Below are 15,641 nucleotides of genomic sequence, written 5' to 3'. Positions count from 1 at the left end.
AGGTGTGTGGTAGGCTGGACCAGCTAGGTTTGTGTAAGTATACTCTACGATGTTCACACCCATGACGAAATCGCCTGAGGACGAACTTCTCAGAACATATCCCTGTTGTTAAGCCAAGCATGGCTTATTGAGTAAGCTATCAACGCTCTACATTGATTTTGAAAGGCAGTCCCCTTTGAGGGTGAAGATGGGAATTCCCCCTATGTCTATTTCCTCAGGTTCTTCAGACAGAGTCTTAGAAGACTTCCTCTACCTTAGGTGTTCTGTGAGTGACTTACAGGGAAAGGTGGGGCCTGCCACTCACACCGGGCCTCCTGTGGCAATGATTCTGCAGTTTTCCTGACTCCCACTGAGGAACAGTGGGGAGATCAGTTGTTAGAAACCTGTTTGAGGTCTGGACAGTGGCAAAAAGAGAATTCTGTAGCAGCTACCAGGGATAGTTATATTTTCACAGAAGCAATATCATTGGCAAATAAATGGTTTTACTTACTTGTCATTGACAAATGAATACATTAATAATCGTTCATCTATGAACTTCTTCCATTCCGGTTTCTCGTTAGCCAAATCCCTGTAGTTATCATTGGACACAATGATACCATCCGACTCAAAAGCCAGCTTCACGATGAACCTGTCGTCATAGCACACCACTCTCCTCCCCTGGACTCGCCGGGACGGCGTGAACACCAGGATTTTCTCCTTTTCTAACTTACGTAAAATTTCCTGATCTGCAAGAATAATGATGGTAGGATTTCAGAAAGGAAATACACAGATAACACACATGGCAACTTTCATACAATGTGAAATTCTAAAACATTAGCTGTATATATGTAGTCCTTTAATTAGGGATTATGATTTAATTTGTAGATACAACATAATTTCCAACTCTCAATAGTATTTTTCCTTCAGGAATTTTAATAATAAAGCCTTTAAAAATAGTTAAAAAATATGAACAGTGTAAAATTGAAACATGACTGGGCAAATTCTGTCCTTATGTGAAGCTTTTGCTTAAGAGCTGGAGCCATCAGCACGACCACTATGGACACAGCTTCTTCCACGTTCCTACTTGAACACCGTTCTAACAGAGCAGCTATATGTTGTGTGGGGTTCAGGTGTGAGCAATACATTTTTTTCCTCCTAAGTTTGTTCGCATATTTTGTAGTTGTTTTCTTCCAACTAGTGGGAGAGTATGAAAGGAAGCAGAAGTTGTCGAGGTAGCAAAGGGAAAAATCTTTAAATGCAGAAAGTTCAGAGAGAGAGGAGGCAGTGAGGTCACAAGTGTTGTTATGAACATGGCTATGATATGCTTCATGACCTTACTGTGAGACAGGGTAATGAATGCCAGCATTCTCGTGGGGGTCGAACTGAGTAAGAAGTAAGAAGTGATTATGTGGAGAAAGCATCTGTTGATTAGAAAAGGCCGGGTAGAGAGATGCTCATTTTGTCTGTGGTTGGCATAGTCTATTTTTTTGTGACTGAGTTTTGCTCTATCGCCCAGGCTGGAGTGCAGTGGTATGATCTTGGCTCACTGCAACCTCCATCTCCCCAGTTCAAGTGATTCTTGTGCCTCAGCCTTCTGAGTAGCTGGGATTACAGGCACCTGTCACCATGCCTGGCTAATTTTTGTATTTTTAGTAGAGACGGGGTTTCACCATGTTGGCCAGGCTGGTCTTGAACTCCTGACCTCAGGTAATCCACTCGCCTCAGCCTCCCAAAGTGCTGGGATTACAGGAGTGAGCCATTCGCGCCCGGCTGGTTGGCATACTCTTATGGCACTTTGTAACTCTATTGACTTGTTTTGTGATTTAAAAAAGGGTACGAGAGTTCATATGTTGATCAATGATAAAAATTCTCTTTCAACCATCCTTTCCTTCTACTTTTGCTCCTCTGTCCCCCATTTTTCCACCATTGTAAATTCTGGCACAGAGTACGGGGCACAAACCTACAGATGTCAGGATTTTTTTTTTTTTTTCTAAAAGCTCACTACTTCTCAAGGCTTATTAACTGGACTTACTAAGTTTTTTTCAATCCATCTCCGCAACAGATGATTATTACATACCTTCCTGGTATTGTGCTAGGTGTTAACAGCCATCAAGACTAAAAATGACCTCTCCAAAGGAGCCTCAGTCTCACTGCACTGGACAGACACATAAGCCAGGTAAGCAAGAGTTGTAATTGCCACAGCAGAAGTGTGAGCTGGGTACGGATGGAAGAGTGACGTGGGTCAGCTCTAATCCTGGCATACAGATTGATGATGCTCCTGACAGAAGAATTCATTAAGACCAGACATTTAGGAGGCTGAGGCAGGCAGACTGCTTGGGCTCAGGAGTTCAAGACCAGCCTGGTCAACATAGCAAAACCCTGTCTTTACGAAAAATACAAAAATTAGATGAGCGTGATGGTGCACATCTGTAATCCCAGCTACCCGAGAAGCTGAGGCAGGAGAATTGCTTGAACCCTGGGAAGTAAAGGTTGCAGTGAGCTGAGATCACGCCACTGCTCTCCAGCCTGGGCAACAGAGTGAGACTCTGTCTCAAAAAAAAAAAAAAAAAAAAAAAAGACCAGACCTTTGTATGAGTGGAAGAAATGTGTGGGCATCAGCAAATCATGGACAAATCTCAGGTTCTGCCACTTTCCACATCAGAAAATCACAATCTTGTTGAGCCTGTTTCTCCATGTTGTCAAATGCAGTTGATAAACTATAAGAAGTACATGAGTTAACTTACGGCCAAGCAGCTAGCACAGTGCCTGGCAAGCTCTCAATAAACACTGTGCTCTTCAACTTAATTTTGTTTAATAGATGTAACTGCCGATCGCCGATCTCTTTTATTTTTTTGAGACGGAATCTTGCTCCGTCTCCCAGGCTGGAGTGCACTGGTGCGATCTCAGCTCACTACAACCTCCACCTCCCAGGTTCAAGCGATTCTTCTGCCTCAGCCTCCTGAGTAGCTGGGACTACAAGCGCGTGCCACCATGCCCAGCTAAGTTTTGTAATTTTAGTAGAGACAGGGTTTCACCATATTGGCCAGGGTGGTCTCGAACTCCTGATCTCGTGATCCGCCCGCCTGGGCCTCCCAAGGTGCTGGGATTACAGGTGTGAGCCACTGGGCCGGCCTACTGTTGATCTCTTTTAGAAACGAAAGAATACCAATGCAAAATCGAGTGCCCCGTCTCAATTATAGGAGTTGTCATATTATAGTTTTGTGGGTTAACCTGATAAGCATTTTGAGGGCAGGTGCCATATGTCATTTATCTTTGTATCAGCACCCAGCCCATGAGGCATACCAGTAGATGTTCAGTGACTGTGGAGTGAATAAATGAGTTACTTAAACCGATATACTCTGAAGTCTTTCAGTTCATTCATAGTCTTACATTCATGAGTAATCTATGGCATTTTATTATTTGCGAGGATGTTTACTCATCTATGCCATGTCTTGATCCTCACCAAAGTGAGTTGTAGATTAAGTTCGGTGGCCTCACAGTCATCATGCTTAATTTGCATTTAATTGTTAATGAGGTTAGAAGGACATTAATTAGAATGACATAAATAATCCTGACCTAAGTAATATGGGTTCAGTAAAACTAGAAAGTTAACTGAATTTCTAGTTCTTAGCACAGCACTTGATACACAGCTAGTGCTTGTTTAATATTTGATAAATGAATGGAAGATTGGCAAAAGTGCTAATCTGAATCTACGATGCTGACAACTTGAAAATATTTCTTATCAAGTGTCTTTTTCTGGTGCAGTGAAAGAGTATTAGGCTACTCAATTTACCAGGTATTATCTGGTTGAGGGATTTAGTCAAGAGAATTATTACCCTAGGATTATAACACCTAAAAGCCTCTGACATTAGTTTGGCATTTTACAAAGCAGTCTGCATACTGATGTGTTCCAGGGACTGGCATGCTGGTATTTTTTTTTTTGAGACGGAGTCTCGCTGTGTCACCCAGGCTGGAGTGCAGTGGTGCGATCTCGGCTCACTGCAAGCTCCGCCTCCCGGGTTTACGTCATTCTCCTGCCTCAGCCTCCGAGTAGCTGGGACTACAGGCGCCCGCCACCTCGCCCGGCTAGTTTTTTGTATTTTTAGTAGAGACGGGGTTTCACCATGTTAGCCAGGATGGTCTCGATCTCCTGACTTCGTGATCCACCCGCCTCGGCCTCCCAAAGTACTGGGATTACAGGCTTGAGCCACCGCACCCGGCCTGCATGCTGGTATTTTTAAAACTAAACTTAGACACAGTGTACTATCATTTTCTCTTCTTCTTGCTTTCATATTCCTTTCATGTTCAGGAAGCTTTAAAGTCATTTTTACATGCTTAAATATTGTTTTTTTTTTTTAGTTTACTTTATCCCTTCCCCCATTATCAAAACATTGTTAGGTTCCTGTAGAAAATTAGAAAGGTAAGGACAAGTACTAAGAAGCAGGGAGAAATAAAGACCTCACAAAGTTGCAACCAAGAGGCAATTACTGTTAACAGTTTGGTATATTTCCTTCTCATCATTTTCTGTGTATTTTGTTCTTTCCATTGTTGATATATGTGTGTATATATATATGTATGCCTGTCTGTGTGTCTGTCTATAAAATAAAATCTGCCTTTTATGTAAAACAGCATTTCCGCAGATCATTAAAAATTCTGCCTGAACATTCTAATGCATATTCTATCATATTGATACATCCTAATTGATTGAACCATTCTTCTAATGAATGAACACTTTTTTTTTCTATTCTAAATAATAATACTGCATGGGATATCTTTGGTCATAAGTATTTGTCTGTACTTCTTATTTTCTTGGAACTTATTCTTAGAAGGCGAACTAGTAGATCCAAGAATATTAATATTTTAAGACCAACTACTTTCTTGACAGGTTGCAACAATTTCCACAGCAGCCTATGAGTAACTGCTTCAGGGAAATGAGTGTTATCAAATTTTTACTTTCTGCTAATTTTTTTTTTTTTTTTTGAGATGGAGTCTTGTTCAGTTGTCCAGCCTGGAGTGTGATGGTGTGATCTCAGCTCACTGCAACCCCCGCTTCCTGGGTTCAAGCAATTCTCCTGTCTCAGCCTCCCTAATAGCTGGGATTACAGGTGCCCGCCACCAGGCCTGGCTAATTTTTTGTGTTTTTAGTGGAGACAGGGTTTCACCATGTTGGCCAGGCTGGTCTTGAACTCGTGACCTCAAGTGATCCATCCGCCTTGGCCTCCCAAAGTGTTGGGATTACAGGCATGAGCCTCTGCGTCTGGCCATCTCTGCTAATTTGTTGGGTAAAAAATAACATTGTTTAGATTTGCATTTATTTAATTACTAATTGGGTTGAACTTTTTTTCTTATTTAGTGCTTGCATTCTGGGAGTTGTCTATTCCTAGCCTTTTGATGCTTATATACCGGAAAGAAGTTTGTTTGTTTTTTTAATCAATCTGTATGAGCTCTTTGTATTAAGGACATGATTCTTTGTTGGATTTTTTTTTCCTTAGGCAACTGGTCGATTATCATTTTTAAGAAAGTTTCTCAAAATGCAGGAGCTTTAATTTTGATATAATTTTATCTCTCTTTTCCTTAAGTAATTTCTTCTAAAAGTTTTAAATTTAGAAAATTCTTTTGGTCTCTGATGGTTTGATTTTTGACAATTAAGTCTTCAATCATCTGGAATTTATTGTTATATGGTGTAAGATAAGGGTCTAAACAAGTACACTTTTCCCAAAGGGTTATCCAATATTTGGTACTACTGGTTGAATTATGACCTCTCTGCTTTACGTTTATATACATAGGCTAGGGTCTGGTTCCATGCTCTGGGCTCCACCATGACTTGCCTATTCATTCTTATGTTAATTTAACAATGACATAATAATTATACATAAAAATTAAGTCTTATTTTTTTTTTGAGATGGGGTCTCACTGTGTCACCCAGGTTGGAGTGCAGTGGCACGATCTCAGCTTACTGCAACTTCCGCCTCCAGGGCTCAAGTGATTCTCCCACTTCAGCCTCTCAGGTAGCTGGGACCATAGCACATACCACCACACCCGGCTAATTTTTTTTGGATTTTTGGTAGAAACAGGGTTTCACCATGTTGCCCAGGCTGGTCTCGAACTACTGAGCTCAACTGATACGCCTGCCTCAGCCTCCCAAAGTGCTGGGATTACAAGCATGAGCCACTGTGTGCGGCTGAAAATTAAATCTTAATCATACCCTTTGGGTATATATTAGGTGGTCTCTTTGTTTTTTATTTAAAATGTTTTACAGTTTTCTTTACACAGGTGCCTCAGTTTTTGTCAATACTGGATGTGGAGAGAAGGACAAGAAAGGTTGGAGGTTGATTGTAAATCACTGCAATTGGGCAAAATGTTCAACAACAGTAATGAACAGTTATAGAGGATATCATTGCCTGAAACTCAGACATTTAAACACTACAACATAATGCAAAATACATTTCTTTCTACTGGACTGAAGCACATCTTATGGTCTTACATGTCTTTTTTGAACTGTTGTTATTAGAATCTGACCGCCACCTAATGTCACAATAGCACATGAGAAAATTGGGGCCCAAAAGGGTTCATTGTGTGGCTCAAGGTCTTCACAGCTAGTGAGCAGCAAAGCCAGAATTTGGATCCAGATCTTGTGACTTCTGGCATCTCTCTAAAGGTCAGAATTTCCCAAAATTTGAAGTCAGAATTTCCATAAAAGTAAAGACAAAAACACCTGGCTTATGTAGTGATGATTAATGTTTAATTAATAAAACCAGATAGTTTTCAAACTCAAAACCAGGACAGGCATGGCAGCTCATGCCTGTAATCCCAGCACTTTGGGAGTGAACAGTTATAGAGGCCATCATTGCCTGAAACTCATACAGGTGGGCAGATCAGTTGAGGTCAGGAGTTCAAGACCAGCCTGGCCAACAGGGTGAAACCCTGTCTCTACTAAAAATAGAAAAATTAGCTGGGTGTGGTGGTGCGTGCCTGTAGTACCAGCTACTTGGCAGGTTGAGGCACGAGAATCGCTTGAACCTGGGAGGTGGAGGTTGCAGTGAGCCAAGATCGCACCACTGTACTCCAGCCTGGGTGACCGTGTGTGACTCCATCTCAGAAAACAACAACAACAAAAACCAACGTTAGTGTCCCACTGCATACACGGAGTAAGCGAAACGGATTTAGGATACCTGACAGTGCCAGACACTGCATGGGAATTACAGGAAAGCGAGGAACAAGCAGCCGCCTGGAATAAGCCTACCTGTAATGAGAGCATCAGGTCGGGATTGCTCTTTCCTCCACGCAGGAACAAAAACTGTAATATCTTTGTGGCCTCTTTCCAAAAACCAATCCACTGCCAATTTTATTCCTCTGCAGGAAAATACTTCTTTGTTTCCATGGCTGAAAGATTATTACAGAACACTTAAAACACAATAAAACCTAAATTTAAGTAAATTAATTCAAGTTTATAAACAGCAATTATTACATAATTACAACAGTAATAAGAGATGTCAGATTTAAAATGGAGTTTATAGCTCAGAGACACATCAAGATAACTAAGCTGAAAAATCAAGATCTGTGAGGAAAGACACAAAAGAAAATTGGGATGATTATTTTCCAGAGCAGAAACAAAAGTGAGTTTTCAAAGGTAAAGCTGTAAAGGTTAACTAGTCAGAAAGACACAAGCTGTTTTTGATCAGAATAAAGAAAACAGAAAGGGCTTCTTTCAACCACAGCAAGAAGAATTTCAGTCAAATGTCAAGAACTCAATACAGAAAAAAAAATCTGTAAAAACAGTGGTAAAAATCATTTGTAAAAAAATCTGTAAAAACTCATAAGTAAATAGTTACGAGTTTCTAAAAACTTTTCTTTCTCAAAAGTTCTTAGTGTATATTTCAATACTCAATGACTGAGTAATGCACAAACTTTATTAGGTGACCAATGTAAAACAACATACTACACACTCACTGAAAGGAAAAACATGTTCACAATGCTTAACTCCATAGAAGAAACACTTTGCATACACTGCAGCAAAAAGACACCTAGTTTCTGTTCAACTATATTGTGTTGGACAAGAATAAATGATGACAAAACGGCATTCAAAATTGGATTAGCAGCTTTAGTGCCTAAAAGAAAATGCCCAACTAAGAGTGTAGTCATTCAGTAAGTATTTATCTAGTACCAGGCCCTACTTGTACACTTTAACCTACTAATTAAAAAAAAAATACTAATTCCAATGTTTTTGAAGAAAAAGTCTCCTGCTTTGAATGCAATAATTATGTTCTTTTATAGTGTGAAGGCTCTATTTGTTATCTATAATGGAGATATTTTTTCTTCTTAGGACTAAGGAGGGCTGAATGAAATAATGTAGGTAAATGCTTTATTAACCTTTAGCAGAAACTAAACATTAGGCATATTCATATTTTGTTCTAGGGTTCCCTGGGAAACCCTAGTACCATCTAACATATGGTTAATCATTGTTAGTAAAACACAGAAATAGACTAACTTGCTTTGTAGATGTTGAAGGCTCCAAATACAAACAAGAAACAATACCTGGTTCCATAGTCCTGTCCTAATGGTCAGCAAGATTAGATGGGAAATCAGATGCACTAAGTTTCAGGGAATGGGATAAGGAAAGGGAAATTTTGAGGTCATTTTATAGGTAAGAAGGGTGACCTGATAGCCTGGTGAATGCTCCAGCAAAAGGTACCAAGTGATATTAGGTTTCATGGAAAATCTGAAATACTGAAATCAGTCTTCAGAAAAACTGTAGAAAATGGTATCTCTAGAGAGAACACATGTACCAAGTATTCCTAGATACAAAAAGTCAGCTTGCTAAAACCTCACTATAATTTTACTTTGCATTAATGCTTTGAAATCTATTGCATTGTGTCTACGGCCATACCACCCTGAATGCACTGGATCTTGTCTGAAATCTACTGTAATAAGCTTTGCCAGTAAACTAATGATACTTGGTTTACTGAGAGTTGAGCATTTAATTGCTTCTGGCTCTAACGACAGGCCTGCATAAACATTTCTTCCTGGTAATTTCATTTGGTAAGGATAACTGTCACATTTACTCTAGAAATAGGAAATTCTATCTCCTAATTAATTAAATAACTTTTACTTTCATAAAATGTGTGTAAACAGCAAACCATTTACAATTACGGGATAAAGATTCTATAGATGATAAAACAGGATACTGTACTATGCCATTCTGATATTAAAGGTTGTTTCATTATCCTCCCTCTCCACAAAGACTCACAGGGAAAAAACAAGGATGAGGATGAAAAACGGCACACCGTTAGTGGTAAATATCTCCATCTTGTTGAGAAACACATAATCCTCCACGTGTTTAAGAAACTGTGGTCAAGTTTTCTGTTGTCTGCAGCTGAAAACATCCCTAATTGCTATGCTAGGCATACCATGAACCAAAAGAAAACTGGCACAGCTCTATGAATACCAAGAAATATATTCTATGGCAAAAGCCATTATTAGGAGCAGAAAAGTTATTATGTAATAGTTAATAGGAAGCTATAGTCATTCTAAACTCATCTCCAAATCAGTAACACAAAAGATCACAGAATTACTAGACAAAATGAAAAAAATCCACAACCATACTAATTGACAGAAGAAGAAAACATTGAATAAGGATATAGATAATTGCAATAATCAATTACAAGCTTGATCTAATGGACATATACAAATTCTGCACAAAACTAAAGAGAAAAAATATTTTTAAAAATATGAAAACTTTATAAATAAATTGGCTATGTACTAGGTCATAGAACAGATTTCAACAGATAGTAGGAATCTGTACCATACATACGATACACTCTTCCACCACAATATGTTATTACATTGCAGATATAACGTCTTGTTAAAAAATTAGTGTTGCTATAGCAGCAAAACCAATGTACAATTTTAATTTAAAAAGATCCAATTTGTAATGTAATAAAAGCCATACCAATCTTTAAAAAAAAGACATGCAAGACCTTTATAGATAAACTGAAAATCGAAAACCTATATTAAAGGGCATAAGGGAAGACTTAAATAAAAGAACAATATATTATTTTTATGGACAGTAAGATTCGATTAATAAAGACGGCAAGTGATTTCAAATTTATCTGTATGTTGCAATTCCAATCAAATTCTCCAAAGGTTTTTTTCACAGAACTTGAGAGGCTAATCTTAAAATTAATACAGAAAAACAAAAGGCCAGCAATAAGGTGACATTATAAATCAATGAGGAAAAGATGAACTATTTAGCAAATGGTACTAGGGCAACTGGTTATTCCTATGGAAAAAATAAAACTGCATTTTAATCTCACACCATATACAAAAAATAAATTATTGATAGATCAAATATTTAAATATGAAAAGAAAAATTATAAAAGTTTTAGAAGAAATTACCAGAGACATTCACATCAGGATAGGAAAATACTTCTTAAACAAGACATAGAACTACATGCTATTAAGAAAAATAGATATATTGGGGCACATGAAAGTTCTTTATACAAAAGACTCCATAAAAAAAAAAAAAACAAAAAAAACACAACAGGTCATAGCTTTGGAGAAGAGATTTGTAACATGTAAAACCAATCAAAAGGTTAGTACTCAGAATATAAAGTACTCTCATATATTAAAAGAGGTAGCCAGTTGCTTTTTAAGGCAAAAGATATGAACAATCAATTCACAGAAGAGGAAACTCAAATGACCAATGAACATAGTTTGAAAAGATGTTCAATAGTAAAGAAATGCAAATTAAAGCCAAAATGAGACACTACTTCACACCCATCAGATTGGTAAAAATAAAGTCTGCAAACACCAGATGTTGCCAAGAATGTGTGAAAGTAGGAACTCATACATCACAGGTGGGAGTGTAAATTGGTATAACTATTTGGGAGAGCAATTTGGCAATACTTCCATAAAGCGGAAGGCGTACTTTCTCTAAAACACAGTAGCTCTGCATCCAGGTACAGTAAAACCTCACAGGAACTCGAAATTAGATTCAATACAATTGGCAGCTGCCTTTCATCCTCCCCCTAGCCTTAGATGGCACTTGGGGACAAGCTACTGTTCTTATCTTTTAAACGGCGAGGGAAAGGCAGGTAAGTGGGGATGAGCAGGGTGGGTCCCTGAGTTACCAGGACTTTCCTAGCCAGTATTCCCCTGATCAGGCCCCAAAATGAACGCTAACAGAGAAATCTCCAGAATGGCTACGGTTGTCTTGGAAGTCCGTGTCAGGCATCAAGATCCAGAATCATTCGTAGTATAATAACTTAAGCCTGAGCAGACAATTACCTGGCGGCTCAAACCCGCAGATGGGACTTGTCACGCTAGGAGAGGTTTTGGGAGACTGAACTTAATCTAACCTTACTGACGCATGATGAAGGATGTGACTCATCATACATGCTAGATACAATATAAGGGACAACTGGAGGAGGTACTGATAAAGAATTACAAAATCAGAGTGAGCCAGATAAGGAATGATGATAAACAGGATGTCAGAGTAAGTGCCATGTAGCTACTGATGCAAATGAACTATCTGTTGACTGTTTACTAAAAAAGGACCGTAGCTTTAATTCCATATAAATAGAGGACATTCATCATAGCTCTATAGCCACTTATGGGCGGTCTGCAGGGACGCAGGGGTTTTCTGCTCAGTAACAAAATTAGTTAATTCTACATTTACGAATTAGCATGTTCCTTTGGGCCTTGATTACTTTTTTATCCCAACAATTTGGCAATAAGGAAGATTGGTATATCTCAAGTGAGTCCTTTTGCTGGGTGAATTTGTTGGAGGATTTGCGGTCACCCGAGATTAGGTAAGAACTCTGAATGTTTGCCAAAAAGTCTCCCTCTGACTACTTTGGCTGAGTGGGATTCGGTTCCCACTCAGGGAAAATTCCAAAGCCTCTCTGCAAATTCCAAGTTACAATTGAGCAAAATGGGTAACTCACTGAAGGTCCCATCTGATTCATCTTTAACAGTAGAAGAATATGAGATGCCTAGAATATTGTCAGTAGGTCTCTTTTTAAAAAATAAAAGGCTTCTTTTATTCTCTCACATTTGGCATAAGCGTACTTACAAAAATCCTGCTTTGCAATGGTCAAAAGAAGGCTCATTTGAAATAGACAAACTGATGTATTTACAGGAATTCTCAGAAAAACCCCACTCTAAAGGATTATTGGTATCTCTGGATCTCAGGAAATGAAAGAAGGAATGAAGTGGGCAGCCACAAAGAATGAATTAAGAAACCAGAGGAAGAGATTAAGTAACTGAAAGCTCCTATCTGTTCCTCCAGGTTCTTGACCCCTCTCTGCTGTTGCTCTTTCTGCTTTTTCTACTTCTTGTTACCCTTCTTTGCCTCTATCTAGGACCTAGAAGAGTGGGGCAATGACCTTCTGGATGGATGGATGATTCCCAATGGCTACAGGATCTGGAGATAACTTCTCTTGGAAGGGGGAAAATTGTTAGCCTTATTAGAATATTCTAACGTGGATTCTATCTCCAAAACTTTCCTAAACTGAACATGCAAAACACAGCTAGGGAGGCAGAGATGAAGAAGAAAGAACAAGGAGTCTGAGAGTCTGGATAAGAGACTGTCCTAGAATTAAGGTATTAGGTTGGCAAGTGGTTGCTGTGGTAACTTGGATGAAAGGGGAGGCAAAAGGAGTAATGATACCAAACAGCAAAATGAGACTGACACTACAGTGCCATACAAACCAACTTATTTTTTTTCTTTTTTTTTTTAATGTTACTTTAAATTCTGGGATACATGGGTTGAACGTGCAGGTTTGTTACATAAGTATACATGTGCCATGGTGGTTTGCTGCACCTGTCAACCCATCACCTCAGTTTTAAGCCCTGCGTGCATTAGGTATTGGTCCTAATGCTCTCCCTCCCCTTCCCTCTGACCCCCCGACAGGCCGCAGTGTGTGATATTCCCCTCCCTGTAGTCACGTGTTCTCGTTGAATCAACTTATTTTTTCATCTCAATGTGAAGAAAATCAGCCCTACCCTTTTGTAGCTCCAGTGACTCAAATGCTTTTTTAAAGTGATCCAGGACTGCCAGGTACATCAGACATGGTAGGAGTGCATATGACCTTTTCCCCAGCTGATCGTACCCATCTTAAAGAGTTATTTCCCAGTGCTCTGAAAAGATCTGGAACGTTTGCCAAGGTGCTCTGTGGCACACTGGCTGCTGCATGGAGTTGCTCTGGCTGACTTTGTTTGACTAATGGAACAGGCATGATGGAGGCAAATGATAACCCCTCCTGTAAGGGAGTGCCCTGGCCTCAGGAAGCTGACTGCCTCCCCAAACAACAGGAGACTACCTCCTCTCATGCCTTAGAAACCCACCGCGAGGTGACCTGGGAGAAGCTGCAATGCTGCTGTTGGGTAAGTCCCCATTGATTTTCATCAGTGGTTCAGTGAGGCATTTTCTAAATTAACAAGGATGGATTTAAGAGCAGATCAGAATAGACCCTTATTCTTCTCTACGTTTATGGCAGCCTTGTTACTGGGAATTCAGGCACACGTAAAAGAAAAGGTATGTGGATGGTAAGAACAGACAAGTTTCTCAGGTATTGGCAATCGCAATCCAGTTTTGGGAAAAAAAATGTAGGAAGATAAAGACAGAAATTTAAGACTGCAGTGTTACCTTCCCAGTTAGACTTGTTCACAAGGGGTGCAAACCCCTTTCTGGGACTACCAACAAATAAGAGAAGTTCCTCTAATGAAAAGTCACTAGGGCACTACTATAGGAAGCCAGGACACTGGAAAAAGGGATGCTGGAAGAGACTGAGGAAGACGCAAGAGATGCAACCCAACCATGAAGCTTTACTACCCCCTCCAGAGATATCTCCCCTCAGAAAATCAGACAGGAAATAACTGGCAAGTGGCGCAAACTAGGAGCAAAAGTGACATAATGGAAGGGCCTCGGTGCTGGAAATGGGAGAACCTCATCTGTTTGCTTGTTTTTCCTGCTGTAATCTTTTCCCGCTCTGTCTTGTGGAGACTAGAGCCATGAATTCTGCAGTTTCTGCTCATCTTTCTTGTTTTTACCCTGACCCATTAAAACAAGTTATGGGGCCGGGCGCGGTGGCTCCCGCCTGTAATCTCAGCACTTTGGGAGGCCGAGGCGGGCGGATCACGAGGTCAGGAGATCGAGACCATCCTGGCTAACACGGTGAAACCCCGTCTCTACTAAAAATACAAAAAATTAGCCGGGGGCGGTGGCGGGCGCCTGTAGTCCCTGCTACTCAGGAAGCTGAGGCAAGAGAATGACGTAAACCCGGGAGGCGGAGCTTGCAGTGAGCCGAGATCACGCCACTGCCCTCCAGCCTGGGCGACAGAGCGAGACTCCGCCTCAAAAACAAAGCAAAACAAAACAAAACAAAGACAACAAATTATGGGTTTCTCTCAACCAGCTTCTACCTTTTCTTTCTCCTCTGAGACTCCTGAGCCAATAGGTCCTCTGTTCGAAGAACATGCCTCTTTGTTTCTTGCTGCTGTTAATTTGTTGTGAAGGGAGCGGCTGTGTAACCTAAGGGCCATCATATTCTGTACTCTGGGTATTTGGAAGATTCTGTGAGACAGGGCACTTGAGCTGATGAGTATGTGCTTGTTTATATCAAGAGTAAGTATGTCCTGGGGATCTTCCATGCTATGGGCCACATTTTGAAGAACAGGGGCGTCCTAACATCAGGAGTAACTAAAATACCACATAGGATAGGAGATGCTGATTTACTAGAGTTACTGCAACTTCCTCCCCAAATTTCTGTAATTTGTTGTAGAGCTCAGATTGGATAATAAGATAAGATTAATCTGCAGGCCAAGCTGTGAAAAGGACTACTACACTTTGGACTGGGTTAACTGAAACCTCATTACTTCTATCCAAAAATGCCCACTCAGTTTCAGACAAATGCAACTCCTTATGAACTAGACAATTGGAAATTAGGGAGAGCTAAATGAACATAAATTATCTTAACAAATATATTCTTCATAAGACTTTCACTATTATAAATTTTCATTTTTCTGTAAATTCACTTTGTCTCATAGCTCTTACAAGATTATCTTTACTCAAGGCTAATATATTGGAAAAGCACATAAATTCTACTTTTCTGTTCTTAACAGAAGGGGCTAAGAAGTCAAAATAATATCTTGCATCCTATAACACCATATGAATTGCCACCGGAGAATTATGCTTGTTTGTTAATGGTACTACATTAACCACCTACAATGGTTAAGAGATAAGAGAGGTGCGTTTTATAATGCAGAGAAAAATTCCAGGGACCATGTATTTTAATGCAATGTACCTCAGTCTGGGACCTAGAGGGGAAGATGATGGGCCAACCATTTTTAGATCTGCCATACCTAAACAACCATAATGTTACATATTAATGTTTTCTTTGGGTATATATACAGATACCATTAACTAGGTTAACTGCAGAACAGGAAGGGTTATTTTAGAATTATAACTGTTACCTTCCAATGATAGACACGAGGAGTAATTGAAAAACATGGAAAAACCTAAAAAGAGAATGAAGGCATCTATAAAAAGAGACTGCCTCTTTTTAATACTTTATATGGCAGTGAAGAAAAGAACAAAGGAACCTCTTTTCAGTTATCTTTTTATTTCCTCAAATTTGATTTTACTACAATTTGCATATTAT

General features: G+C 39.6%; 1 protein-coding gene across 4 annotated transcripts in view; it reads right to left on the bottom strand.

The window, feature by feature from the left end:
• The window catches only part of ZC3H12C (zinc finger CCCH-type containing 12C), a 78,847-nt gene that overhangs the window by 11,846 nt on the left and 51,360 nt on the right, over positions 1 to 15,641 (bottom strand). For all 4 annotated transcript variants that reach the window (XM_077964260.1, XM_015115628.3, XM_015115630.3 and 1 more), the window contains exons 3-4: positions 7,223 to 7,362; positions 491 to 725 (exon numbers count right to left, since the gene is read on the bottom strand). In XM_077964260.1, the coding sequence (XP_077820386.1) occupies positions 491 to 725; positions 7,223 to 7,362 (375 nt within the window). The remainder of the gene's footprint in view (positions 1 to 490; positions 726 to 7,222; positions 7,363 to 15,641) is intronic.

Source organism: Macaca mulatta, chromosome 14 (genome assembly GCF_049350105.2).
Source record: "Macaca mulatta isolate MMU2019108-1 chromosome 14, T2T-MMU8v2.0, whole genome shotgun sequence".
In the NCBI taxonomy this organism is placed as follows: Eukaryota; Metazoa; Chordata; class Mammalia; order Primates; family Cercopithecidae; genus Macaca; species Macaca mulatta.
This window is presented reverse-complemented; position numbering and strand designations above follow the sequence as displayed.